Source organism: Anser cygnoides, chromosome 1 (genome assembly GCF_040182565.1).
Source record: "Anser cygnoides isolate HZ-2024a breed goose chromosome 1, Taihu_goose_T2T_genome, whole genome shotgun sequence".
In the NCBI taxonomy this organism is placed as follows: domain Eukaryota; kingdom Metazoa; phylum Chordata; class Aves; order Anseriformes; family Anatidae; genus Anser; species Anser cygnoides.
In genome coordinates, this window is record NC_089873.1 from 147,399,332 (window position 1) to 147,425,983 (window position 26,652).

Consider the following 26,652-nt stretch of genomic DNA (forward strand, 5'->3'; position numbering starts at 1 on the left):
GCTATGGGCAGTAGTATGAATATGTTAACTGTTTCTTGGAAATCTGATGAACGTGTATGTTTTGATTGTATATAGCCCCTGTAGCTTGAACAATTTGGCACATACACCAGGTGGAGCGATGCGTCAGGTGCCGCAATTAAAGAATGCCTGTGCTTTCTAAAACTCCAGCCTGAGTCTTAGGGAACTCAGTTGGAGTTCCTAGGTTTGTTGGGGTGTCTGGGACTGCTTTTAGGAACAGTGACAGACGCACAGCAAACTCTGAAGTAAGTGTCCAGGCCATAGGCATGCTGATGAACTCCTCTGGAGCTACTGAAATGATGCAGAGTGGGCAAAAATGCCTGCAATTCAAGCAGAATACACAGGGTCATTGCCAACCTTCAGATGCCGCTGCATTGCCAGTCCTCAAACAGCCATCCACAGCACAAAGGATATAGGTGTTTTGATGTGGAATAGTAAAAGAAGGTGGCATTGACCAAGGAAACTCTAAAATGTGTTATTCCTCTCCAAATCTTTCAGGCAACAGTACTTGAGAAGAGCATGGGAAGCAGTTGGAACTATCTGCAGAAACACCTTGTGGCTTTTTAAACCTATTCTGAAAACCTTTGAGGCAACAGTCAGGTCCCCCCACAATGGGACGAGGTTGATCCTTGTAAGCGAGAGAGCAGGCTGTGTGTAAGATATCACTTTTGCAGACATGTGAATAAGATACTCAGCCTGATCAAGACCTGGTCCCTTGTACCTGTGGCCAAAGCCAGCTGAGGCAATGACCAGAAGCAAGGGTCAAGAATCTGATGTCAAGTCAGGCCAAAGTTAATAACCAAAGACCTCATGAGGACAAGAACAATGCTCAGTTTAACCAGAGCCAAACTGAAAATCAGAATGCCAGAATAACCCAGAAAGGCACCAAGCACTGTCGAGGAAGCAGAGCCCAGGCAAGAGCAGGACTGGAGCAGGACAGGTGCTGGGAGGTGCAGAAGACGATGGCACAGCAGGGGCTGCAGGTACAAAGATGTGGATTTGGACAGAACAATAGCAGATCAAAACACTGAACAACAGTAGACAGATGAAGAAACTTTTCCTGAAGTCCTGTCTGAGAGACACACGTCATCAGATTACAAACTCTAACCTAATTGTATCTGCCTAAAGGGCTCGGGAGCCCAGCCAAGCCTTATCAAGAATTCCTCTGTTATTGTCCAGGAAAAATCATTCACAGTCTAGGACACTTTGCATATGTTTCCTTCTAGGTAACATTTGATGCCAATAAATGACGGCTAGCAACAGCCAGCCAAAAACAAAACAAAACAAAACAAAACAAAGCAAAACAAAACTTCAGCAGATATCTGTAGAGGCACAATGTCATGGTATGTTGCCTTTATAGCAACACCAGTTTTCTGCATCCCATCCTTTTCTTCCCGCTCCTACCTCTCTGCCCCACTGATGACACCAACATGGTGGTTTGCTGTCTTTGAACCTGAGAAATGACCAGATAGAGAAAAGATTTTAAAATGCTAGCCCAGCTCCCTGATCTCATTCACAACGCGAGCACACAAAAATTGGTATTACCACAGCTGCGGAAGTGGCACAGGGGCGAGTAGATTCCCATGGGCAGGGCAGGAATACTACAAAGCAGCATGGCCATCAGAGCCAACATGCCGTCAGATCATAACTGGAGAGGACAGGAAAGCATATCAAATTTTATCAATCTTAAACTATTTTGTCAGTGAAAACATAGGAAAATGGAAACAACCCTAGGCATATGTCCGTGGCTGACATTAGACAAAAGGCCTGACTTGCTAGAATAGTATTTGGCCAATGTGTATGTAGAATTTTTTTGCCATGATGTCTTACTAGAAAATTAGATTAACCTGCTCTAGTTTATGTGTATATGTATATATGTTATAGATGAGAAAGGGTTACAGCTCTCTGAGAGTCTGTTTATTTGTAATAGCCTTCAGACTGCTCTGGGTACTGCAACGAGCCTTTCTTTTTGTTAATGAGATGGTCTCCTTGGTTACAATCATTCAGGATGCATAAAACAGATGTAAAAAAAAAAAAAAAAAAAAAGAAAAATCCTTTAAAGGATGAAACTTACTTAATACAATAACTGTTGAGACATGCTCCTCAGAGAATCTTAACAGTAGTGTGCCCAGGAAATCTTCTCGTGTGCCCAGGAAAGATCTCCAGTGTACCTCGAACACTAGAAGTCATCTGAACATGCACAAACTGCCAGATACCAAAACGAAAGAAAACTCTCTTTATGAAGTTTTTAGCCAGACAGACTAAAGGAAGGAGATCAGATGATGGCCACAAGACGTGTACGCTTCCTGAGTTATTTGTTTTCCCTATATCCCACTTGGATAAAGACCTTTTTCAGCCAGACTCATGGCCTGTCCTTTTTTTTTTTTTTTTTTCTTTCCAGAACTTGAAACTTTGGGTGAGGTGCTTCAGAGCTAGGAAATGAACTTTTTAATACACTTTTCTTTCTAATGTCCAAGAAAATATGGGATTGGTGTTGACACATACTTCAGTCCACATGTTTTAACACGTGGGATAGTAACTTTGGCCCTAGCAGTTCCCCCTGTGGAGCCCTAGGACAATTCACGCTGTCTCTGGGCCACAGCCAGACCTCTCTATAATCCCGTGTTGGCAGCCACAGGTGCTGGGAGTGGTTACAGAGGCAGCCCGGCGATAATTAGGAAAGCTGGGATATAAAACACTAATTACGAATGGGAGAAATGCCTGCCGGACTGAAAACAGCCAGGGAACCAGGCCTGAGAATCAGGCCTTCAGCCAGGGAGCGTAGCCTGGGGACCAAGGACATCCTTGAGGAGTGGCAGAGTACCCAGCACGGGAGGCATCCTGAATAATATTAATAAAATCCTGATAATATTAATAAAAATGAAACAAGAGGCTGATGAACACCTGAGAAAGCGGGAATTGACACGGGAAATGAAATTATTACTTAAAGAAAATGAAGGAAGACAAACATTTCTGTCTGTCTGGCAAAGACCAAAATTGCAAAGACCTATCGGTTACCTCAGCAGAAACATCGACTCCTCAGCCCTATGATGCTCCATACCCCATGACACCGTGGCGTTTTGCTCTGAATTGAGACACTGCCCCGTGCTGCGTTCCCCCTGTCGGACTGTTCCTTGGCGTGTTTGGTCTCATCTGAGATAATTTTTGACCCTTTGTGGTCAGTCTCTTTGGAGACTGTGTTTTGACCCTTGGTGGCCAGTCTCTGCGCAGATTGCTTTTAGGCAGCACCGCCCTCCCCTTTCTGGGATCTGTTTGATGCATTTGACGGCATTTAATTTTATGAATATGTATATATCGGCACTATACTTATGACAGACTATGTATAAAAGTATAATCTATCAGATCTATTTGCTTTTATAATATTGGTAAGTTTGTTATCTGTATTCTCACTGCATTCTCAGCGAACTTATTAGTAAGTTTGCTGAACCTATAATTCACCTCAAAACATTTCTACTGCAAGATTACTGACTTCTCCCAACTCAAATCACCTTTCTACTACCATCAAATGCTGTTATTAATTGGCACTATATCCTTAATATCTGTTCCATATATACACGCACACTCATTTCCTAGGAACATCTAATAGCTTTTATCCACATATACCTCTGCCTTATTAATCACAAGCACTGTTGCTAGCGGTGATTTGTAATGGATAGAAATCTTAGTTAAAAAAAACTCCACGTCTTTGCATATCACAGAATCCTACGAATTTTTTGTTTCAGTCTCTGTATACTCACAGGCCTACCCCTTTTGGATCAGCACAGCAGGAAAGCAAGGGAAGATCCTGGACCCATCATCTTTTAACAGATTGCTCTTCCCCTATCTGTTCTTCACTCAATACCCTTGAACTTTAAAGTGCAGGTCTGTATAGAATTTGCATTCAGGTTCAGTAAGGCCTAGATATTGAGGAAAAAAAGCCAATGCCCTGGGTTTAATCTACGTATGCAGCCTGTATAATGAAGCCTGTATAATGAAGCCTCCCTGTTCCAGCTGGAGATTTGTGAGAGCTGCCAGGAAGAGAGCTGAAGAACGGAGACGCTCAGTCACATCCTGAGCAGCACAGCAAGCAGGTGAGCAAAGAAAAGGGGAAAAAAAGGAAAATTATCATTCCAATTCACTAGCCAGGTATCTCAGATGAAGGAGTGACAGCCTTCCCCCCTGGTAATTTCTCCAAGTGATGGTCTCCAACAGCTCTAGTCCTTTGGATTCAGAACCTGGCCGCTGAAAACTCAGTGAGCTCTGAGGCAGATGTAATGGGATGAGTACTAGTTTCTATCTCAGTTTACGCAAATTCTTCATACACACACCCACAATAAAACAACCCAAACCACCTGCTATTGTTACAGGAACAGCCCATTCTTTGATATCCATTCTTCAGCAGTTAGAACTAAACTTATTATCTGTCTTAGTTAATAGGATCATTAATGAAGACAGACAGACTGCTAAAGAGCAAAAAATAATGGGAAGATTTCAATATAGTTACTTTTGTAACTTATCTCCCTTGTCTCCTCATACTTATGTAAAGCATCAAAAAAGTATAGGAAATATTCCCTGAATTACACAAGTATATCAGTTTTTTTTTTTTAACCTCTTGCCCCTGCTAAAGTAGATGAAAGTTGTATCAAGATAACCAAACATACACATTTTGTGCTAAAAGTATAATTGAAAATAAATGTGTAAATATTAACACAAGTGTACTGAAATACAGTGCAGAAATAACATTTTAGACTGACCATTGTAGTTTGCTAAAACACAGGTTAGCCATTTTTTTATTTCATCAAAAAAATATCTACAGGAAAATTGCTAGTTCTTGAGCTCTGAAGTACTTCCAACTGAAGTCTGGACCGCTAAACCTCAGAAAACCTCTTCACTCATTAAATGTCAAAACTTAGCTGTAAGTCACAGAAGAAAACATTATGACAGCTTGTAGCATTAAGTTTTTAATTTTAAGCCCCTCACAGTGACATATGTGGAACAGGCAAGAAGGGAAGGGAAAAATTTACACAAAATATGTTCAACGTTCATGCTAAGAAGGCAAACATCCTATTCTGTTTCGTGGCTGGACAAGTCACTGCTTCTGCTTCAGAGACATATGCTTTACTTCATCATTTTTCAGTGAACTGATGACATTTAAAAATACCACTTTAGAGACTTGTAAAAGCTGTATACGTGTATTATTCCATTAGTCCTTTGCCTTGACAGAACAACTGTGTGTAAAAAGAATGACTACAGTCCCTTCAAGTAGTACACCGTGGCTTACAACTTGATTGTTACACTACTGAAAAGTGTCACAGATGTCAGTAACTGCAGGGAACACTGATTCATCTTAGCATTTTTGCCATTCATGGTTGTTGTCTAGTCACCTTACCAGAAACAGTTCTTAAATGATCTCTCAGTAGCACAATACAGAAGAATGACAAAGAACTGAAGTCAACAACAGTTAGGAGAAAGTATAACAAAGTAACATGCTTTGTCACCAATTTAATGTATGCCCAATTAGAGTCAGGTGATGGAAAACCACTGAAATCGCTCTGTAAAGGGATACACATTTATGAAGTATTAAGTATAAAACCTCACGAATTTTTTGGTCACTTACTACGAAAGCATTCTTCACGGACAGGATGAAAACTCAGAAGCCACAATTACTATATTAGACTCTGGCTATTCCATTCAGCACATTGTAAACAGTTCCATTTTTAAGTATTATTTTTAAACCTTCAGTCCTACTGATGGCAGACACAAGGATGAGTAAACAGTTTTAAAAACATAATGTGAATTTATTTTTTTTTACTTCATCACGTATGATTAATTTTGTAGAAATAATATAATCGGAAATAGTCCATCATGTATATTTTAATCATCCTTAAGGCAAGCATTATTTCTCCGGTGTTAGGTACAGTGTAGCAGTTTGAATTCATATAAAAATAGCAAATTCCTGAAAGTATAACACCATAACAAAAATGCTAAAACAAACACTGACAAAATGAGCCCTCTACCAGAATTTACAGTCATGTACTATGGTCTGACATGGATGTTTCTAGCATCATATCGCTTTCGTTCATTTCAATTTCAAATGTTTCTTCCAATGGACGACTGGTATCCGTACTTTTCCTCTGATGTGATGTTTCTAATGTTACTATACCACTCTCATCCAGAGTCTGTCTCTCTATGTCGAATTCTCTGAAATCCCAGGGAGGTGAAATTATATTCTTTAATGTCTTCATTGTGTGTACATCAAAGTCATAACATCTTAATTTGTCTTTGATTTCTGTTCCTAGGAAAAGAGTCAAACTGTTAATTTATTCCATGTGAACACTCCCAAACATGCATCTTAAAAAGCTATCATCAACTACTAAAACTGTTATAGTTCTTTGTATTCAGAACAGCAAACTGTTGTTGCTGCTTAATGGCTGAAGTCTGTAATAGAGTTGGTCTGACAAAATCCAGACTCCTCATTTAAAAAAGAAGCACAACATACTAAGTAAGATTCAGATTTGAAGTCTCATTAAAAGTAACTGCCAATTCCCTTCCCTGTGAGGGTTTTCTTGTTGTTTAAAGTTACATGCATCATGGTTTGCACCAATGTATAGCACACAGCTGCACGGTGGTTCTGTATGCGTTAACTGACTATATATGGAGCAAGACAGTATTGAGAAGAAACATCTGCTTCAACTGCGTGAAAAATATGCTGGAGAAACAAAGAACACATGAATAAATGGCTTCAGCTTATTATCATGCAGATTGGACATCAACTTTCTTCATTATTGATAAATTAAGTTTAAAGAAGCAGAATTATGTTGCTATAAAGTTTTTTTGGGGGGGGGGGGGGGGGGGGGGGGCAGAAAACTTCCACAGAATATCTCAGGCTACAGCAATATAATGTATTACTGTTATGAAGAACTTTTTTTTTTTTAAACCATGTGTAAAGACCTATTTTTGAAGGCAGAAGGATTCCTCCTGTCTTCACAGACCACAGTTTCTATATTGTGAAAATACCTTGCCCATATCACTCCACAATAGTATTAGCTGAGATCAAGATCTGATTTTTTAATCCGTATTTCTATTTTATTCCCACCCCCTCCACTCTCACTGGTTTCTAAGCCTTCTAAGCAATCAATACTTTCTATAAAAGAAATCATCATTGGTGCCTCCAATGGCAAAGTACTTGCTTTCTCTACTCCAGTAAGAATTACGTACTTCCAGGATGCTTACAAAAAACAATGGTCATCTGCAAACACTGATCAGTTCTCATTTAGGCTTTCCGTTGTTTTTTTAATATACATATTCTACTTTCAGTTAACTTATGTAAACAGACTACACCACAGCCTTAATGGCAGACAGACTTTTCTCGATGTAAGAGTAAGACTTCTCTCAAAGGATTCAATGACTTTAGCAGTCAGTGTAAGTGACAGACTTACCAATGTAAGCTTCAGAATCACCAATATACATTTCTATGCAATGGCCAAGCATCGTGACTGAAAATGTGTCATCCCTCCTAAGACCAAGGGCCTATTAAAAAAAAACACACAAGTAAAAATTATTCAGTTTTAAATAAAACCATTTACATCTTAAGTCCACTACTCTGTTTGTTGCTTTGATGTTCGACAATGCAATCAATGTAGTCTTTACTGTAAATGCAAAACATTGTGCAAACAAAATATTGCCATATGAAATGGCTGAAGAAAGCAAAACACAAGAATAAAACCAGAAATGGATGTGTGTCCAGACAGAATAATTCACAAATCATGAAATAAAATATACTAGAATAACAATTCTAAAACCTGTGAGGAAATTAATTATATACATATAGCTAAACTACAATCGATAATGAAAGACTGAGACATGCTTAAGTAATTACAACTAAATTTACGTAATACAAGCTTCTAGGTAAATAGAACTACAGCTAAATCCTCAAGCCAATCGACCCGAATGTTGAAAATTTAGACTCAGAAAAATTCACTGTTACTCCATGAAAACATGAAATCACCAAAACTGTGCTGGAAATAGTAAAACACAATTACTACATAATAAAGACAAATCCAAGGCAACAGAAAGCGGCACATTTTTAAAAGCTGCACTTACTGTAGAATTTTTACTTTGAGGCTTAGGTTGGAAGTATTTCAAATCACTTTGTGAGAATGAAAAGTTTATGTACATACAACTCAATTAATTGTTTACAAGAAAGAAGGAACCAACTACAGTGTTCCAAAAAGTAGCTTTCTTTTTAAACCTAATCAGTAGAAAACTTAGGAAGACTTTATTTTTTTTTTAAACTAAGATTAGAAAATAAAAATTAATTGGTTGAATAAATGAATAAATAAAAATTAATGGGTTGAATAAATGTTGGTTCTGTTTCAAAACAGGAACAGAATGAAACAGTAAATACAGAATCTGTTACCAGCGCCTTAAGCCTGTTACATACCGTATGAAAATAGTCGATTGCACTTTCAAAATTGCCCATCAGACTATGTATGTAGCCAATGGCAGAATAAGTAGAAGCGTTTTGAGGAATTAATACTAGTGCCTGGCGATGGTATTCCAGTGCTTCTTCGTATTTCCTGTTACGGTTAAAATCAGAATATCTATTATTTCAGGGTGAAAGAGGTTTTTATTGCACTATGTTGATCATTTCCTTAACTCAGTGGCAGGCAATCCTGTCAAGAACCTTAAAATTATTGCTTCATACTCTTAACATAAAAGAATGCACAGGAGTCACGGATATTGATAATTTTCTTCCTCAACATAATTGAGAAATCATTGTTCCCCTTATGTAGCACAACAGCTGTCTGCAGCTAGGCCCCATTTGGAGAGGATCTTAGCAATTTGATACGGTAAATTGCTTTAGATGTTGAATGTTGCTCCTTGAAATATTAGGTTTCTTTCTGTAGCTCTCATTTTTCTCCCCAGGGGAGCAAAGGAGCAATATAAGACTAAATCACTCATTGTTCAAAATGAGGAAAGCTCCCCAGGCAGAAACTACACAACCCTTAAGTGCTGCATACACTGGTACTTCCAACACTTCCATTTTGCTGCTGCCTCCTATCAGAAAAAAGATTTACACATATCCAGAATTTCTTTCAAATACCAGCCACACTTTCTTTTGAAAATTCTCTTAGCTAGACTGCTTATTGCACCTGTTATTTTAAAAACCAAGGATTAAATGTACCATATGATGCTATTCTGGGAACTTAAATTGCCACATTTAACACCCTAGTGCAAGCTATTAAAAATAAGGATAGCGATTGTCTATTCAGAAGAAATGTTAATGTCTCTAACTGTAATGACATTGTAACAACTTCATTTGTTGATGCTTGCAAAGGGCATTAGGTAACAAGGCATAAAAATTTGCGGCTGTTTGCCTGCTGCACAAAACTTTCGGTCTGAATTTTATTTTCACTCGTACTATTTAGCTGTCCAATTAACTACCAGCATACTTTAACGCACTGCTTTCAAATTTCAACTACATAGTGCTAGTGAGCAGACATATGGCCAGTAAGTTTTTAATAAAAGCAATAATGTGCATTATGAACACTACTAAAATCAGTTATAACGGACATTTTATCTTGTCAAAGAATATGTACGGCTGCCTAAAATTCTCAACTTGATTTTCCTGAAAGATAGCTTATAAGGATGTAGAAATGCGTCAGGTTGGCTTTCTGAACCTGAATAACAAAATGCAAGTTGTCCTAACTGTGATGTAAGCAGTTACTAAATTACTGCAAGAAATTAAAAGATTTAAGAAATTATAACTGAAGTATGCATTTGGAAAAAAAAAAAGCTCCACACCCTGCAATGATAATCATAAATAAATTACAAAACCAGTGCCTTTTGTTTGGTTTTGGAAGAATAGGTAACTATTATAAGCTGGTATTTCCCAATGAAAATGAAGAATTCAAGCAATTCAAGCACAGAGCAATTCCTACCAAAGTCAAAGCAGAAGCATGACTTATATGTACCACAATCACTTTCATTAGTAACTCAGAAACAAAAGTTAGAGCATATAACAATTAGACAATTAAAACCATGACAAAAAAAACATACCGTAGTGGTTAATACAAAAGACAACACCAGTTAAAATCAGATTAAAGTAATTAAGGAGAGAACATTTCTCCATATTAAAAAACTGTTAAAGCTTTCATATGCTCTTTGCACTTCTTTTTTCTCATCCTAGAATAGAAATATGCACTAGTTCTTATCTTAAAAAACAAAGTAACATTTTATTGTTGTGTTAAGGTCACTGAACACTGCACTTAAATAAAAAACGCCTAAGCACTGATCCAAGCAATCAGCACAAAACCACCTGTAAGCCAATAAAATCACTGGACATAGTCAAGTATGTCAGGACTGGGACAGCAGCCAGTTTAAATTCAGACCCATCTGAGAATCTGAAAGCCTATGATCGATTTTCTATCAAATAAGAATCAACAGGTAAAAGGTGCTTCTACATTGCTCTCACATGTTACATAATCTTGATGGAAATAAGAAGGAATACTATCAAAAACACATTTGTGTAGTATTCCAGATAAAGGTAGCTCCTGTGCTGTCACTTACTTGAGTTTTCTGCAGACATGTCCTAAGTTGTTCAATAAAGGCTCCCACTTATCAACTGTTACCTGAAAAATAATGCAACAATTCAAGTAGAATCACAAAATGTTTGAGTTGGAAGGGATCTTAGAGCCCACCCAGCTCCACCCCCCTGCCATGGGCAGGGACACCTCCCACCAGACCAGGTTGCCCAAAGCCCCATCCAGCCTGGCCTTGAGCACCTCCAGGGATGGGGCAGCCACAGCTTCTCTGGGCAGCCTGTGCCAGCGCCTCACCACCCTCTGAGGGAAGTATTTCTTCCCATTATCTAATCCAAAACTAGATTTTAGTTTAAAGCCATTTCCCCTTGTCCTGTCACTGCACTCCCTGACAAAGAGTCCCTCCCCAGCTTTTCCGTAGGCCCCCTTTAGGTACTGGAAGGCCACTGTAAGGTCTCCCCGAAGCCTTCTCTTCTCCATCCTGAAGAAGCCCAACTCCCTCAGCCTCTCTTCATAGGAGAGCTGCTCCGGCCCGTTGATCATTCTCGTGGTCCTCTTCTCGACTGAATGCAGGTGCTCCCCAGGTAGGGGCTCTCATGAAAGCAGAGACGGGGGGGAGAATCCCCTCCCTCCACCTGCTGCCCACGCTTCTTTGGATGCAGCCCAGGATGCAGTTGGCTTTCTGGGCTGCAAGTGCACGTTGCCGGCTCATGCTGAGCTTCTCATCAACCAACACCCCCAGGTCCTTCTCCTCAGAGCTGCTTTCAACCCATTCTCCACCCAGCCTGTAACTGTGCTTGGGATTGGCCCGGCCCAGATGCAGGACCTGGCACTGAACTTATTGCAGCTATCTTAAAACAAGCATAACATTCTGTCACAAAACATAGAACTTCCTGGAGTTTTATGAATTTATGATCATGTGTATTGTTAGGAAACATACCTCATTTCCAATAGCTTTGATTTTTTCCAGTGCATCAAGAAACCATTTTTCTGCAGTCTTCCAGCTAAATATTGGGGGTGGGGAGAAAAGAAAAGTAAGTTAGCAAAGAGTTCTCATCAGCAGTATGAAGAAATTGTATTACAACCAACACTTCTTCGACATTACTTGTTGCATGAATGAAATTATCTGTAAAAAAAAAAAAAAAATTATATTCAGCTGTATTTTGCTCACTTTGTCGTGTCATCTTAACAGCTGACGAGACAAAGTTAAAAAAAACAGAAGCAAACCAAGAACGTTCGCTAAACAGTTTTTATATCCATTATATTTTTTTGAAATATATTTGGAATCTTCTAACTTGATTAGATGCATTGCTGTACAAAATTTTACAGCATTTGTACACTTCTGGGTGCAGAGAGACACCTTTTCAGGGCATGCAACTACCCAAAAACAGGCACACACAAGATAATCTCTCATTCCTCTAACAGTAAATTCTCCCCTTGTTCAACATTAAACACGGAAGAACAGAATAGATAGCAAGGGTTTAGGTTAAACACTACCTAAACTAAAACCAAATGAAACTTGGTATTCTACAGCTCTATAGAAGTACATTAATACATTCGGCACACTGCATTTCAGAATAATCCATAATTAAGACTATTTTTGCAAGCTTACTCTCCATTTTGAAACGCGACCACTCCGACTTCATGCATAACAAAAGGATCTTCAGGTGCAATGCTTAGAGCTTGGCTGAAAAACCTTTCAGCTAACTTGGAGTTGTTGGTCAAACCATATTCCAGTCCAATGTAGAGCATCGGCAAATGACACCTGGAAAGAAAATCATGAACTTCATCAGGAACGGTGTCACAAACTAAAAAGAAACACCAACTGTGTTCTCATACATACAACTAAGCGAAAAGACTGCTAACCTAAGGGGCAGTTAAAGAGACTTTCTACCTGTTAGCTATTGACAAAAATTTGAACTCGAACATGAATTGTAACTTAACCTGGAATTACATGCATGTGTTTTCTCAGTGCTTTAGTTCTGAGGGTTTTTCCCCCCAGTTTCCTCCCTACATTTCATTTACAAGCGGAATATGGAAGAAGCAATAATAATGGGATTACACTTACAAATAAGTGCATCCAAATACAATAGTTTTATATGCAATATGACGTGGTTAGTCCGTTACTCATTTTACAACCTTCTCCGCAACCTGAAACAGCTGTTCAAGATACTATTATACAGCACTTTATGATCTGGTAAGACAAACACACGGTTCACACATTTTAGAGAACTCTCAGTTAGAATAGAGATTACCTTAATGAAAACTTGGACTTTAGACTTCCAAAACTACAACAATAATCAAGTACAAATAATGCAGTCAAATACAGATGAAGTTATTCCCCCCACCCCTTTTTATTCTCTACCAGAGAGTCGTTGCATATAAATACCCACTGTTTAAAGTGATACAGTTAATTTTTCTATACTATTTATGGATTAACTTTAGTTTTTCTGAATGATATTTTTGACATACCCTTTCATGAGCTGTGCAGCTGTGAAATACGCAGCCATTGCTTGGTCATGCTCACTCTCAACTGCAAATGAATGTCCATATGCTATCCATGCTGGTCCATAGGTTCTCTCAAGTGTAGTAGCTTTGCTAAAAATGAGAGCAGATCACAAGCAAATGTTTGAAATTAAATTCCATCTGCTTCAGATGACTACTTATGTTACAATACTGTGTGACAGAGATATCTATTATGATAATCTTCTCTAATGACCACTGGTAAATGGAGTTCATTTTAAAAGTCTGAACAGCTCATTTGCTCCCTTCTCTTGAATTCAATTCAAACGCCTCACATCCATCTTGAGTTCTCTACACATGTTGATTTGTCAACAGTTACACATTACGAGACAGCTTTGTAAAGGCCTTTATAAGAGAAGGATCACGTTCTGTCAATAAACTTGTTTACCTAATTGGTGCTAAGCTGAGGTAAGCCCTTTTGCAAGATCTGAAGGAAGAGATCAGCATGCAGATGCCTCTTTCTGGAGCAACCAGAATGATACTTTCTTTACACGCTACTGGGCACTGCCCAGACGTACCATCTACCGTGTTCAGCATGATGTCCTACTGACTCCCAAACGGGGATATGGGAGCTGTTTTTTTTATCCACAGTATCTCCAGATACTTTCCTAACAAACTACTGCCTAGTCCAGTTATCATTAACCTTGTAGCTGTACGCCATCATTCTTTCCCAGGAAACTGAGGCATCTCATTACCATTCTACTCTCGCTAGACCTTTTTTCCCCCTCTTTGCCAAGATTACCCTGACTTTTGTGGGGTTTTCTTCCCCCAACACATACATAGGACCTTCCTGGCTAGGGATGTTTTCATATTTAATAATGATGTTCTTTATTTCACCCCTCAAACTACTTAAGGCACTCAGGACAACTTCTTGAAGAATTTCACGGAGCACATTGATAATTGCCAGGAATTTAAACAGACTACTCAGAATAAGCAGGCATTCAAATAGTCTAAGTTAGTGACTCATCTTTACATGTATTGCCAGTCTTTAAAGGGCTCCAGAAGAAAAATGGAAGCCGTACAGATTGGTTTAAGGCTTTTCAGTTAGGCTTACAGTACCAAAACAAATGCTGCTACTTCACAGCGAGGTTCTGCTCTCCGATGCTGACAATCAATACACATACAGAACACGGACTGACTGACCAGCTGAGAAGTACAAGGCTGTTAGTGCAAAGAAAGAAAATCCTGCCATTTGGCTGTCTAGTTCTATCTAACTCTTCCCTTTTAGATATGCAACCCGAACTGGGAAGAATGCTTGAGTATCCTCACACTAAAAATACGAGGCTTGATTACCTAGTTGTAATTAGCTTGCCATCATAAGCGAGTGCAGGGATGACACCTGACAATAACAGGAAAGTGAGCAGCAAGAAATTCCAGGTAAGCCTCTAAATTATTTTTAAAGTATCTGGAAGGTTGAGGTCTAAGTTGCCATACCAGAAACAGGTTATAAACAAAAGGAATATTTTAGCAGTAACCAGCGTACCAAGGCGTCTGCTTACTGTATGAGCTTATCAGCAAATGTGGATGTTAAATATTTACTTAGCAAATGAACAACATATTCACTAAAGAAAACTAGAAAAACAAGCTTTACCTGAGGTATCTTCTAGCATGTTCATTTTTGTGGCCAACCATGAGATAGTAGCACCCTACTGCAAACCATGACACCTACACGTTAAAAATAAAAATGGAGTATTATGAGATATATCACACTGATTTTAGTAAAGCATCATCATAGGTGATAAGTAACAAGGGGACAATTATAAAAAGCTATGAATGTTTTCACAGAAATCACAGTCAGCTTTTCAATTTATTTTACACCACAGACAAGCTAGAACTGCTGGCAGCTGTATGTCACTACCTGGGTTTGTTCAGCCCCAAAAAGAGGGCTATGTGGAAAGCTTATTGCTGTCTTCAACTTTATCTAATCATAGGGAATACAGGAGACCGAGCAACTCTTCTCACGAGGTGCACAGTGACAGGATGGGAGGCAGTAGGTACAAGTTGCAACATAGAAAATTTGATTGAATAAAAGGATTCAATTTTCACAATGAAGGTGATCAAACATTGCAATAGGTTGCCCAGAAAGGCATATCCATTTATTATTGTAGCACTTTCTAGATGATTATGCAAAGTGAATTCTTCATGTTGAATGTTTTACAGGTACTTTAAGAACAAAATCCACCTTAATATAATTACAACATACAGAAAAAAAAATGAACAATTTTCACCAGCTCCAGTCAGAAAAAGATTTTTTAATTTATTTATTTTTAATATTCTGTTGCTCAAACTGACTATTATGTTATAGCTTTTATTTGCTTTCACCTAAAGAAATCTACTTGTTAATGAAGGCTCAGAACAACTTACAGGATTATTTGGGTACAAGTCAACCAGTTTATGAGACAGATAGAAAAGTTCTGCACAAAGGAAGAAAAAAGACAAGAATATTAAAATACATTACAACATTTAGATGTTTCAAGTCCTCCTTTAGCTTCCTATACAAATAGGCAGCATGTCTACTGGTATTAATACACAATGAACAAAAATGTTTTAGTGGTGATGCTTCAGACTGCCTCAAAATAGATATACTTTTGCAGTTAGTCGAAAAACAAACGTAAGTCTTCACAGCACACAAACAAGCAGCTATACATTCTACTCCTTAAGAGTTCTGCAACAACTTGGGTCACTAAATTACATTAAAGTAAACATCCGTAGTATATTACACTTAAACATATAATGTAAAGCTGAATACAGTTCAGCTTTCTATATCTAAAAAATATAACATACTGGCTAGCTCAATTTCAAAATTAAATTCCCATGCATTAATATCATGAAAATAGGACAAAAGCAAATAATTTTTTCTATTATTTGGAGTAATTTTATGTAATTACTTCTTAGAGGAACTAGAATTATTTTTGTTAGAAAACTTACTACAGATTCTCTAATAAAAATGGAAGTAATCAGATACGGGATAACAATTTTAATGCCTACACAATTTCAAAGGAAATTGCATTACAGTACATAAAACAACCATTTTTTCAGAGCGTAGTGCTCTTGTATTAATGAGTTCAGTTCTGGAGTGCTTAGCATCAATTGTTTGCTTCAGAAAAAACAAATATGAAAAGTTGCTTGCAAAATACCAGCTTATTTACAAAAAGCTTCCAGGCAGACTTAAAACGAAAATCAGAGTACTGGCCACATTTTCAGATGTGGCTAACTGTAAAGTAACCGAAAAGTACTTTATCTGAACATTGAGAAGTAGCAGTGCACCTAATGACCTCTATGTGTACATACAATGCACCATCCTTTGAGAGACTGCAAATCATATGAGCTCCTTATTCTATCTTCCAATTGATTTTAAAGACATTCAAGCTCTTCACTTGATTTAGATGTTTATACGCAGTCTGAAATGAGAAAAAGCCATCCCAGCTGCGAGTAAGCTATTCTTGTAATTCCAGCAAAGGTGGTGTCTGATTATAAACTTATTTGAACTAAAAAGAGACCTTCACAATAGCAAAGGCAAGGAGAGAGAGCATAGAAAGTCTTCTAACATGGAAAAAGCATAACCACCTAAGCATACACACCGTTGCAAAGTTGATCCTAATACATTTTATTTTGTTAAGGGGTAAAAGTACATCTAGATACTCTAGGAAGACCACAGCAACACATAAATCAAAGAACTGAAATGGAGCACTGTATTTCACAAACTTTCTGGCTACATAGGCCAGTGGTTAAAAAACAGTGACGCTCATGATCATGAGCAAAGATTCTTTGCACAACTACTTTACCTCCCCTCACCATCAGCTCTGAAACTTCCCTCTCTACCACTTACCATTGTTTTCTTGAAATTCTTGAAACTGCAAGTTGGAGGAAAAATAAATGCAGTTTTTCGCATCAAATTTTAATTATTTTTTTTAAAGTGGTCTATAAGGGGGTTTCTTGGCATCTTTAATTCCTTTTTAAAATTGAAACATGACAGTACTCTTTTGACTCATTAAATGTTGTGTTTCTTACCATTTGCTTTATTAAGCTCCACAAGTGTCCCTATATGCACAGGTAAACAGTTTGCATGGAATGGATCCTTTTCCATCACTCTAAAAAATAAAATTAGAAAAAAAATCTGTGATATGCATTTCAAAAATGTATGTTTGAAACAGGCTGCTTTTATACTGTGTAATGTTCCAGTTAATTACCACTTCTGGCATTAGACAGACATCTGTGACTAGAACATAACTACTGTAATATTGTAATGTAATTACTGGCACAATAAAGGTTTAAGACCAGAAAAATAACCATTGATTTAGCTTAACAGGGCTAACACAAAATTTTGGTAAGCTGTATATAAAATTAGAAGAAAAACAGAATACAGTATACTACTTGTTTGCAGGCCACTTCAAATTTAACTACCAGACAACAGGGTTCATTCAACCTCTAAGTTGCATATGTTGGACAGCAACTTTTCGGCAAGGTCTGTATTAAGGAAACAGGCTCTACAACATCAAGCAACATGCCAAAGGAAACATTTAGTTTCAGGGAAAAAAAAGTGTAAAATTTTAATATCTTCATTGGAGTCATTTACTTCAACAGGATCATGATTTTACTCAGCTGTTCAAATTCACACAATCAGCATTCTCTGTAACTTTCCCCAGAGTCTTGTCCCTTCTGTGTTCCAAGGGATTCAATGTATCTTCCTGGGCACATATCACATATTTAAACTACTTGAAAACCTGTATCAAATTCTTAGGCATGTAATACATTTGTACAATAAGAGTCACGATAAGTCCAGTCATAATTATTATTCTACATCGTACCAGAAAAAAAAACTCAAAGTTGCTTTGTATACTTACACTGAAGTAAGCTTGTAACACATTTTGAAATCACAGTTATAATAATGTCTTTCAGCTAAAGACACTACTACATCCAGGTTTTCCTGAAGGCCGTCTACTGACTCAGGAATCAACGTTTCACTGGGTTTATTATACTGAAAGACAAAAGAAACACAACGTGCAAATCCAATCTAAAAATCAGATGCTATAAATATTAATACTTTTAGTACTAAAAGAATATAACTACATTAAGGTTAAGAATTTTAAGTATCTTAAGGTCCGTAAGACCTGTACTTTGTTAAATGGTTCTTTACAGTATACTTAAAAGCTCATTTGGACCATTAAAGATGCTTGCCAATGCATGAAGTGTAGGCTGTAGAAATGAATATTGAGTTATATATAGTTGGCTTGCAGTGCTCTCATACTCTCTTCAGAAAAAAAATATTTTGAAAGAATATTGTTATAATGCAGTATTTTCAGGAAATTGATATTTTGCCTACATAATTAATGTATTTTCTCAAGAAATAAAGCTAAACCAGATGAGTTTTGTGTAAACTTCACTAGCATTCATAAAATGATACTTAATCATAAATTTAAAAAATAACCAGGACTACAGAGCCCTTGCTTTTCCAAAGTTCAGAATAAAGAGAATCAAAGAAAATTTACATCTGAAGTAAAGAATTTCATGCAACGCATCAGCTTTTTATTCAGTTTATGGTTTTACCTTCTTTAATTTATTCTCAAATAAAAAGTGCAGCAATTCTTGTTCTTCTTCCGTGCATTGTTTACTAAGAGGTAGAGATTCAAGAAGTTCTTTTTCTAAGTAAATTAAAAAAAAATAATTTGAAATGGTTGCGTTAAAGAAAAATGGCAAGGTCAAACATTAGAACATAGATATGCAAAATGACAGCACAGATGCACTAAAACATAGTAATACTAATTATGGAAATTAATGATTGAATTCTTACTTAGTTTTTCCTTGTAGACTTTTTAAATGAAACTTAATGACACAGCACCATTATTTTTATTTATGCTACACATCCAAGTTTACCACTCAGAATGCTCTACTATACAGTGCCTACTATAGGGTAGCAGAAACCAACAGGGTTTTGTGAATCCAAAGGCTGTGAAGTTGGTAACACAAGGAAAAACACTGTTTTGGGCTAGGCAAAGAGCATGGGAGCTTCTGGAGCTAACACAGGAGACTCCTGGGTTACTTTGTTCCTTTTAATTCTTAACACGGCAAGACTACCATGTGAAGTCCAAACATAAATTTGAACAGTTGCAATTTTCCAGCAATTCAAAGTTTTCTTCTACTTTTTAACATAACCATCTTCTAGTATTTTCCTAGCCCCTGGGGGCAACGTATACTTTATATTTTATACCCTCTTACTTGTAATACTGCTTCATTATCCAGGAAAAAGCTTATTAGAAAACAGCTAAATGGCACTTGTATTAGAGAAATACTGCTATCCAGACCTTCTTGCGCTGTCAGCATATGGTGCGATGTTAAAAGATCAAACGCTTCGAAGCAGTAAACATCGAGCTTCAAGGCCTCTTTGTAGCTGTATGTTGCTAGGGTTCTATTATCCAAAGCATCATAGATCTTCCCTCGCAAAAGGCATATAGAGCTCTTGATCTGGTGGAAAAGCAGGGCTGGAGGTCAAAGACTGAATCAATGTTTGCAATTTGGTTTTGAGCACAAATCAAATGGGCTCCCTGAAAAGTAAAAAGCATTTCATGTATGATGGAACCTGGTTTTCTAGTGCTGTTTTTAAATATAATACTGTTTCTATGAGCTTAAAAATCAAACGGGCACTTCCAAGGCAATTCATCTCTCTTTACGTTTAAACCACACATTTCACAAAAGACAAGAATTTCAGTAGAGGTGAAAAAGGCCAAATCCATGGACTCAACTGCTTTGAGAAAAAAATAAATTCTTCCTTTCAACACAAACCAGACTGTTTCAGAAACTAAAAGCAGTGAAAGGTAATTATTACCAAATTAAAGTTGTGCTAGGATGTCTAATAACGAACACTTTCTTCCACGGATGAAACTCCCAAGGATGGGTGTTTTATTCAGTCAGAAGGCCACAGAATTAGCATCATGTTACTTGGAGAAAATTTACACATTATATATCTATATTGTCACGCTAACTAGACAGAAGTCCATACAATAGAAAAAGTAGAGCTGTTTTAACAGCCAATACACCCTAGGGGGCTGCCAAAGAGATAATAAATACTGTTGCCAGTTCACAGGCCAGTGACTCTTTCTCCAGAACAAGTGTCTGTGCAAACCAAGCAAATAAATTAAGATTGAAAAAGTGACATTCCTGAAGAAGAGTTTGGTTTAAGATTACTTGTAGCAGTACCAACTTCACTAGCTCCCTCGTTTGGCAGACCAAATCTACCCTCCTTGCATTCTTGAACTACATCAACTGCATTTGTAAAGGTAAGGGCTGATGAAGTTGAGTTTTTTGACTGGGTCATTTCTCAGCCAAAACAGTTGTTCAACAAACGGCCACCCGGACACCTGGGTCAGAGTACCACAAAACACTGAAAATGGTGAAGGAGAAGGAACACACAGCCAAAGCTGAAGACCACCTGTGCTAGCAGAGCTACCTTAAGTGTATCCATTAGGGTGCAACACAGTAACTCAGTCTAATCCTGTTCTTTCTTACATCCTTTAATATAAAATCCGCATAATGCAGCAATAGAAAAAATTCAGTTCACATTGATGATTTGCCCATTTTGCTACTCCAATTTTACAGGGAAAATCCTGTTTGCCAGTCACCCTCACTGTAGTTTCAGCTAATGAACTTTAATTCGCAACTGGGCAAACACACTATTCATAGCCTCTTCAGCCTGCACACAAAAACAATCCCTTCTGGGTGCCTACACAGAATTTTTTCCCCAAGCTTCAGAAAACATCACCTTAACGCCACACAATTCTCACGTGTGACAAGCAATGTCCCACTGAGAACACCATCTGAATGATTAAGGAAATCTCTTATTAAAAATACCTGAGGGAAAGGAAAATGTGCAGCCCAACCTGCAGCCCAATTGAAATAAACGTTAGTTTATATTACAAAGACTGAAATTGCAGTATAGAGCCAGAAGACTCTAAAAACCAATGCTAGATCAAGAACTTCCTGCAAAGTGCCTGCAAAAACTTACAGAAAGTTGTTGCAAAGCACTTTTCATTTTTGCAAACCAAGTTACTTTCATACAAGCAAGCCGACACCCGACTTCTGACTGAAAAGAGAATGATTCAGCATTTCTGAAAGTTACGTTATCCAGAAAGGAAAGCTTAAACACCTCGAGCTTCAAATTCATATAGTTGCTAAATCACTTTTTGTCACACGTTTTTTTCCTCAGTTATAAAAACACTTGTTTAAAAATTGTCACTTACAGAGGATTGCGACATCTCCCAGTCTGTGGTCGAGTCTTTCAATCCACTTTCATCCTTCAAGTACTTTTCAAAAAGTCTTTTGTTGATTGGCTCTTCCATATCAAGGATATCCAGGGCCTGTTGATGTTCTTTCGCAGCATACTAGCCGCAAACACGTGCATGTAAAAAACAAGGTTGGGATTTGAAACATCTGTACATAAAGCACCAATAAACACAGCGTCACATTTTGAAGGCACAAATTGTAACTGGTACTTACCGGCAGGGTTTTTTAGGCATGCAGAGTCTTATTTGGACACATGCCATTTTATAATCATAATCAACTATTTTACTAGTCACCTATAATATACAACTTATATTAATAGAATTAACACCTACAGAAAATCTTATTATTTGGCATTATGCAATCATAGAAGTAGATGTTCCTCTAAAAATGGAGAATGCAGGATTTAATAAAATACAGTTGACTTATTCAATAACAAGCACAATATTTTATTTCAAATTTTTGTCTTTAATTTATGAGTTGATTCTGTTTTGCTGTGAAAGCACTGCATTTTACCATTTATGTATCGCTTTTTATATGGAAGGATAAAGCTGCTAACTGTATTTACACAAACATAACATCTCTGGATGGACTACTACCAATTAAAAGCAAACACGCAGATATGAGAGAAAAATCACTCACATTCTTATATTAAAGGAGTATTTTCTTTCCTGGACAAAAGGCCAGCTGGATTGCTATGGAGCAGAGTACCATAATGGTACTCCACCACGATGGATACTCCAGCAAACATAGTGAAAGTTAAAGGATGAAGAAATCAACTGCCACAACATTTAAGCCTGTTATTCCAATGAATGCCAATCCTCACGCAGCTACGCTGTGTCTCAGGTACCTGATCTTTCCAAGACGCACCTTTTATTTAGTTTGGTATGTTTCTAATACTGATTAAAATGTGTACTCACATGACATCTAGCTGCAAGGTAGCGACATGCTTCATATAACTGGAAGAAAAATTTCATTTGTGTTAGTAAGAGAGAGCACATTTACTTACACTGCTAGACTCCCTCTTTTGCTGTTTTTCGTTGTAGTTTCTTCAACCCGTTCACGTAAGGAAAACTTTGCTGACCAAAATGACTAAGTAAGTCTGTAACACTTTCTCTACTATTAAACTCCCATAGTTAAAGGACACAATATTCACTCTTGCCACACTTATTAGTAGAGCAGGAGGACAACTGAAGTAATTACACTTTAAGGGACACCCCACCTTCCCATACCTACTGCTGTTCCATCCTTGGACTCCTCCCCTTCTCTCTCACCCCACCTTGGGCCAACACATAAAATAGTTCAGTTGGAAGGGACCTATGAAGGTCACTTAGTCCAACTGATGGACCGCTTCAGGACTAACCACACGTTAAAGCCTGTTATCGAGGGCATTGCTCAAACGCCCCATGAGCACTGACAGGCATCAACTGGGGGGCATCAACCACCCCTCTAGGAAGCATCTTCCAGGGCTTGACCACCCTCACAGTAAAGTCCACGATATTGTCTGAAACACATGGCGATATTTGGTTGAGATAAAGTGCAATATTCAGGTTTTATTATCAGCCTTCCTGCAGACTTTAACCTCTGATGGTGAAGAAGCCACTGTGGTTAGCGGAGGTTTATAAGTGGAACGACAGTAATACGCCTTTGTCCAAAACGACTTACCTTATCCAATTTACGTGATCGAAGGGCATGTGCTGCCCTGTGATACTGAGCTGTCAGGTAAAGACACTGGGCCAACCAGTAGATATCTTGAGGTTCCTCTTAAAAATAAAGAAGAAATTAGAAGACGTTAATTTATAGTGTATCTTTAAACACTTGCATACAGAACATTCACTTTTGCTTCCCTAGAAGAGTATTGGTTTTCCACTATTCTAGCACCCTATTAAGTTCCAGTGTTATATATATATTAAAAATCAACTTATCTGTCTGTTAAAATGAAAAACAATATGTTTCAAGATTATAGACATCATATAGTGCTCTGGACAGTGAATACAATGAATCTGGTACTAGAAGCGCATCATGAGAAGGAGACAACAGTGATAAAGATTTAAAACAAGCTGTCTGCAGGAGCTGTAGGTTACCTTGCCCTTGGACACTGTCAGGGCAGAGAAAAACAACCCAGAACCGTCTCTTTCAAAGATGAGTAGGAACCTAACTACACTGACAGCTTATTAGACTTCTGCACCTTGAAGTTAAGCTCTCCTTCTGCCACCTTAATAGTGTCTTAACTTATCAGCAACCTATTTTTTTCAGCCCCTAGAATAATTTTAAGAAATTCAAGCAGACAATGGTTGTACGAAGAAAGAGACTGCGAGCAACAATACGCTCTGCAAACCTGGGTTCTGCTTGTCCTGAGCACCCACAGCAACAGCATGTCCTGCAGGGAACTACCACTCTCTCCTGTAGGTTTCTCCCCCACAACCCCTTCCCTTGTGGGTTTGGCCAAACATTAATTTTAACACAAAGTTCAAAAGGGAAGCAAGGTTTGCCCTGTTCTGTTTGGAAAATTGGCACTGCAAAGATCACAGAAAGCCACTTGCACCAAGCCCAAGTTTCAACGTTTAGCCAAGAAGCTTAAAACAAACAAAAGAAAATAGAGCAAGGGTACCAGAAAGAAGTTACTGAAGAACAATGTAACAAGCACTTACTTACCATGAGACAGTGAAGCTACTTTGTCTGCCCAAAATAGCGCACTTTGATATTGCTGCTGTAAAAAAATAACAGGAATAATTATTTATTGGAGAGTAGTGTCCTGGGCTTATCTTGAAATATGTTATGCATAATTTCCATTTAATGTCTTATTACGTGTGTATTCTCTAATGAATGGTGATTCGCTTTTGACTTCTTTCTAAGTTCAAAAATCAGTTTGAAAGGGCCAGCCCTACTACTTTTTGATGTCTCTCAAATGTTATTTGAGATGGGTTTGTTCATTTATTTTCAATTAAATGCAGGTATGTTTGACCAAAAGGCACGTACTAAATAATAAGTTAATATTAATTAATTAATAAAAAGTGATGAGTTAATTTGCTGTCACTGAAAAAGTAGCATGAAACCTACCCACGCTACCAGTTAAAATAAGTGTTTTATTTTGGAAGAAAAAGTTCTACACAAAAGAAATGGCACATACATCACTTCAAGAAAATTTTGCAGCAGCACGCTTGATTAAGAAATGCTCATTCTCCACTCAGGATGCTTTAATTTCACACAAACCATAGTCTCTGTGGGAAGCAGGAAGGAAATTTCCCACATGCTTGCACAGATAGCTTGACTTATAAGCCCACAGTTCAGGAAAGGGGGATGAAATAGGGAAGAATGTTAGCAAGGAGAGAATGGAGCAGGGGTTGCGGGTACTTCCCAGTAACTAAGCTATGCTTACCATCAGATTTGAGGTACTAGGAAAAAAAAACTCAGAAAATTGGTTGGAATTATTGTCTGAAAATATTAGCAAGAACTACTAATTTTTTTTATTTTTATCCTCATCCAAGCTATGAGGGACAACATGCTTCCCAGGACCTCCTGCACACTTAACAGACGCCCTGGGGCAGTGACAGGACTTGAAACACTTGAAAAGCCGTGGTCATTCCTTCACCTCCCCGCAGGATTACAGCTGCGGGGCCTGCTTACAGCCTTACGGGCTGCTCTATGCCTTTGGAGCAGAGGTTTGGCAGGCTTTTGCGAAGCCGACGCTGACGGTACGTGTTTCCCAGCCACCACACAGCACTACCTACGGGGTAGCGCCCCTAAAAGGCGCGCAACCCAGACCCGCGGCCCACCCTACAGCACCGTAAGCCGGCTGCCCTTCACCAGAGGCACTCCCCACCAGAGGGGCCCCCCGAGGGCACGCCAGGGGCCCCGCCACCGCCTTACGCCCCCGTCACACCTCGCCCCCGGCCCCCCCCTCCGAGGCCGCAGCCCCAACGGCCGCCGCCCCGCGCCCCACCTGGTCGATGTACTGCCGCACCCGCTTCCGCAGCCGCTCCAGGTTCATCCTCCCGGCGGCCCGGAGGGGTTTAGGGGGGAATTTTGAGGGGATTTAGGGGGGGTCCCGGCGGGGTGGCGGCCCGCAGCCGGGCCCACAGCGCTCGCCCCTCCGCCTGCCCGGCCAGGCCTGGCGGTGCAGCGCCCAAAGCCGCCCCCCTTCCGGCCCTCACTTCCGGCCCGCCCGGTCCCCGCCTCCCGCCTGGAAACAGCGCCCCCGAGCGCGGCGTTCCGGCAACGCTGCGGGCCGCGTGGGTTTTTTTTTTTTTTTTTTTTTTGGGGGGGGGGAAGGGGTCGAGGGATTGCCTGCTGCGAATACATTCATCTAGCTTTTAAACTCAATGCTTGCTGCAAGTGCCACAGAGGTCCACAGGCTACTGAAAAGCAGGCGCACGGGTTGCTAAAACACAATCAGTTGCATTTTGTTTGGCATTTTCGGCAAAGTTCAGCATGCGGAAGGCCTCCGAGGTGGCCACAGGCAAAAAAATGTGAAAAGTACGATCTGTGTGCCCTCTCTTGTCCATTCACACTTGTTCCCCTTTGCAGTAAAACTGTTTGATTTCAGCGGCCTCCTCCTGTTGTTAACCAGGTTAGATTTTCACCTCACAAGTCGCTCCTTCTGGGCTATTTTTCCCTTAGCATTGCTGACAGCGTTTACTGCAGATGGCAGAAACACATTTTACAACTGCAGTAAAACTTACTGTGCTTTGTTTTACTCAGCTGCTTTTTTTTTACATCTGCTATTTTTCCCGTTTCAGTAGCTGAGACTTTGAGGAAAGCAAACTCTTGCTCACCTTCCCATTAGCTTATGCAATAAGCAGACTGATCATTTCATTAGCGGTATCTTTAGACCTACCATTGCCATCTGATGAGCATTACCATCGTGTTTGGCTTCCCAGAAGACCTCTTTAGCTGCCCAAAAAGCTCTGTGGCCTTCTTACCCTACTTCGGCAGACGACCCGATGTAATCAAGCATTGTACGTCCAGCTCTGTGAAACCTGTGTCTTCTTATGATTGCACTTGTTGGCTTGAGAGCTCTTTGAAATTAGTATGGTCAACAGCATGTGCATTTGTTAAGTTTGTGGATCTTTTTATGTACAATAAAAGAAGTTTGACTGAGATTTTGATACCATTTAGAAGCTACTGAGTGGTGGAGCTCACAGTTTGCTCATAGGTGGCACGTTTCCCTCCAAGACCAGGTATAGGGGTAACTTCCAGTGGTTTCCTTCAAGAGTCAAATACCAAGGCAGCAGCTGCAGAAACTCAAGAAAAGCAAGGTGGACTCAAATATCTCAACAGGACAAAAAACGTT

At 38.9% G+C, this 26,652-nt stretch overlaps 1 protein-coding gene and 1 long non-coding RNA gene across 3 annotated transcripts in view; one reads left to right on the top strand and one right to left on the bottom strand.

Annotated features, from left to right (window-relative positions):
* The window catches only part of LOC136787939 (uncharacterized), a 9,420-nt gene extending 2,649 nt beyond the window's left edge, over window positions 1-6,771 (top strand). Inside the window, exons 2-3 of the long non-coding RNA XR_010826988.1 lie at window positions 517-3,900; window positions 4,030-6,771. This is a non-coding gene — a long non-coding RNA (uncharacterized lncRNA). The remainder of the gene's footprint in view (window positions 1-516; window positions 3,901-4,029) is intronic.
* CDC16 (cell division cycle 16) lies at window positions 5,796-25,504 on the bottom strand. 2 transcript variants are annotated; one of them, XM_066985310.1, is made up of 18 exons: window positions 25,303-25,504; window positions 24,015-24,066; window positions 23,025-23,122; window positions 22,280-22,318; window positions 21,320-21,460; window positions 19,388-19,547; window positions 18,633-18,727; window positions 17,930-18,063; window positions 17,097-17,176; window positions 15,450-15,499; window positions 14,677-14,750; window positions 13,035-13,160; window positions 12,175-12,327; window positions 11,503-11,566; window positions 10,591-10,652; window positions 8,462-8,597; window positions 7,458-7,548; window positions 5,796-6,313 (listed from the first exon to the last, which is right to left on the bottom strand). In XM_066985310.1, the coding sequence occupies exons 1-18, from the start codon at window positions 25,348-25,350 to the stop codon at window positions 6,048-6,050; spliced, it is 1,869 nt and encodes a 622-aa protein (XP_066841411.1). In that variant the 5' UTR covers window positions 25,351-25,504; the 3' UTR covers window positions 5,796-6,047. The 2 variants fall into 2 exon arrangements, with proteins under 2 accessions (XP_066841411.1, XP_066841405.1); XM_066985304.1 differs by having other exon boundaries at window positions 24,015-24,069.
* Between the last annotated feature and the right edge of the window lie 1,148 nt (window positions 25,505-26,652).

What these genes read in the sequence shown, in the direction of transcription:
- CDC16 (XM_066985304.1), bottom strand. Translation starts at nt 25,350, where the DNA reads ATGAACCTGGAGCGGCTGCGGAAGCGGGTGCGGCAGTACATCGACCAG. An exon ending in GGAGCTTAATAAAGCAAATG is followed by an intron (nt 15,500 to 17,096) that starts GTAAGAAACACA and finishes TCCTTTGTGCAG; the next exon opens with AACTTTTCTATCTGTCTCAT. An exon ending in GCTGCACAGCTCATGAAAGG is followed by an intron (nt 12,328 to 13,034) that starts GTATGTCAAAAA and finishes TTTTCTTTCCAG; the next exon opens with GTGTCATTTGCCGATGCTCT.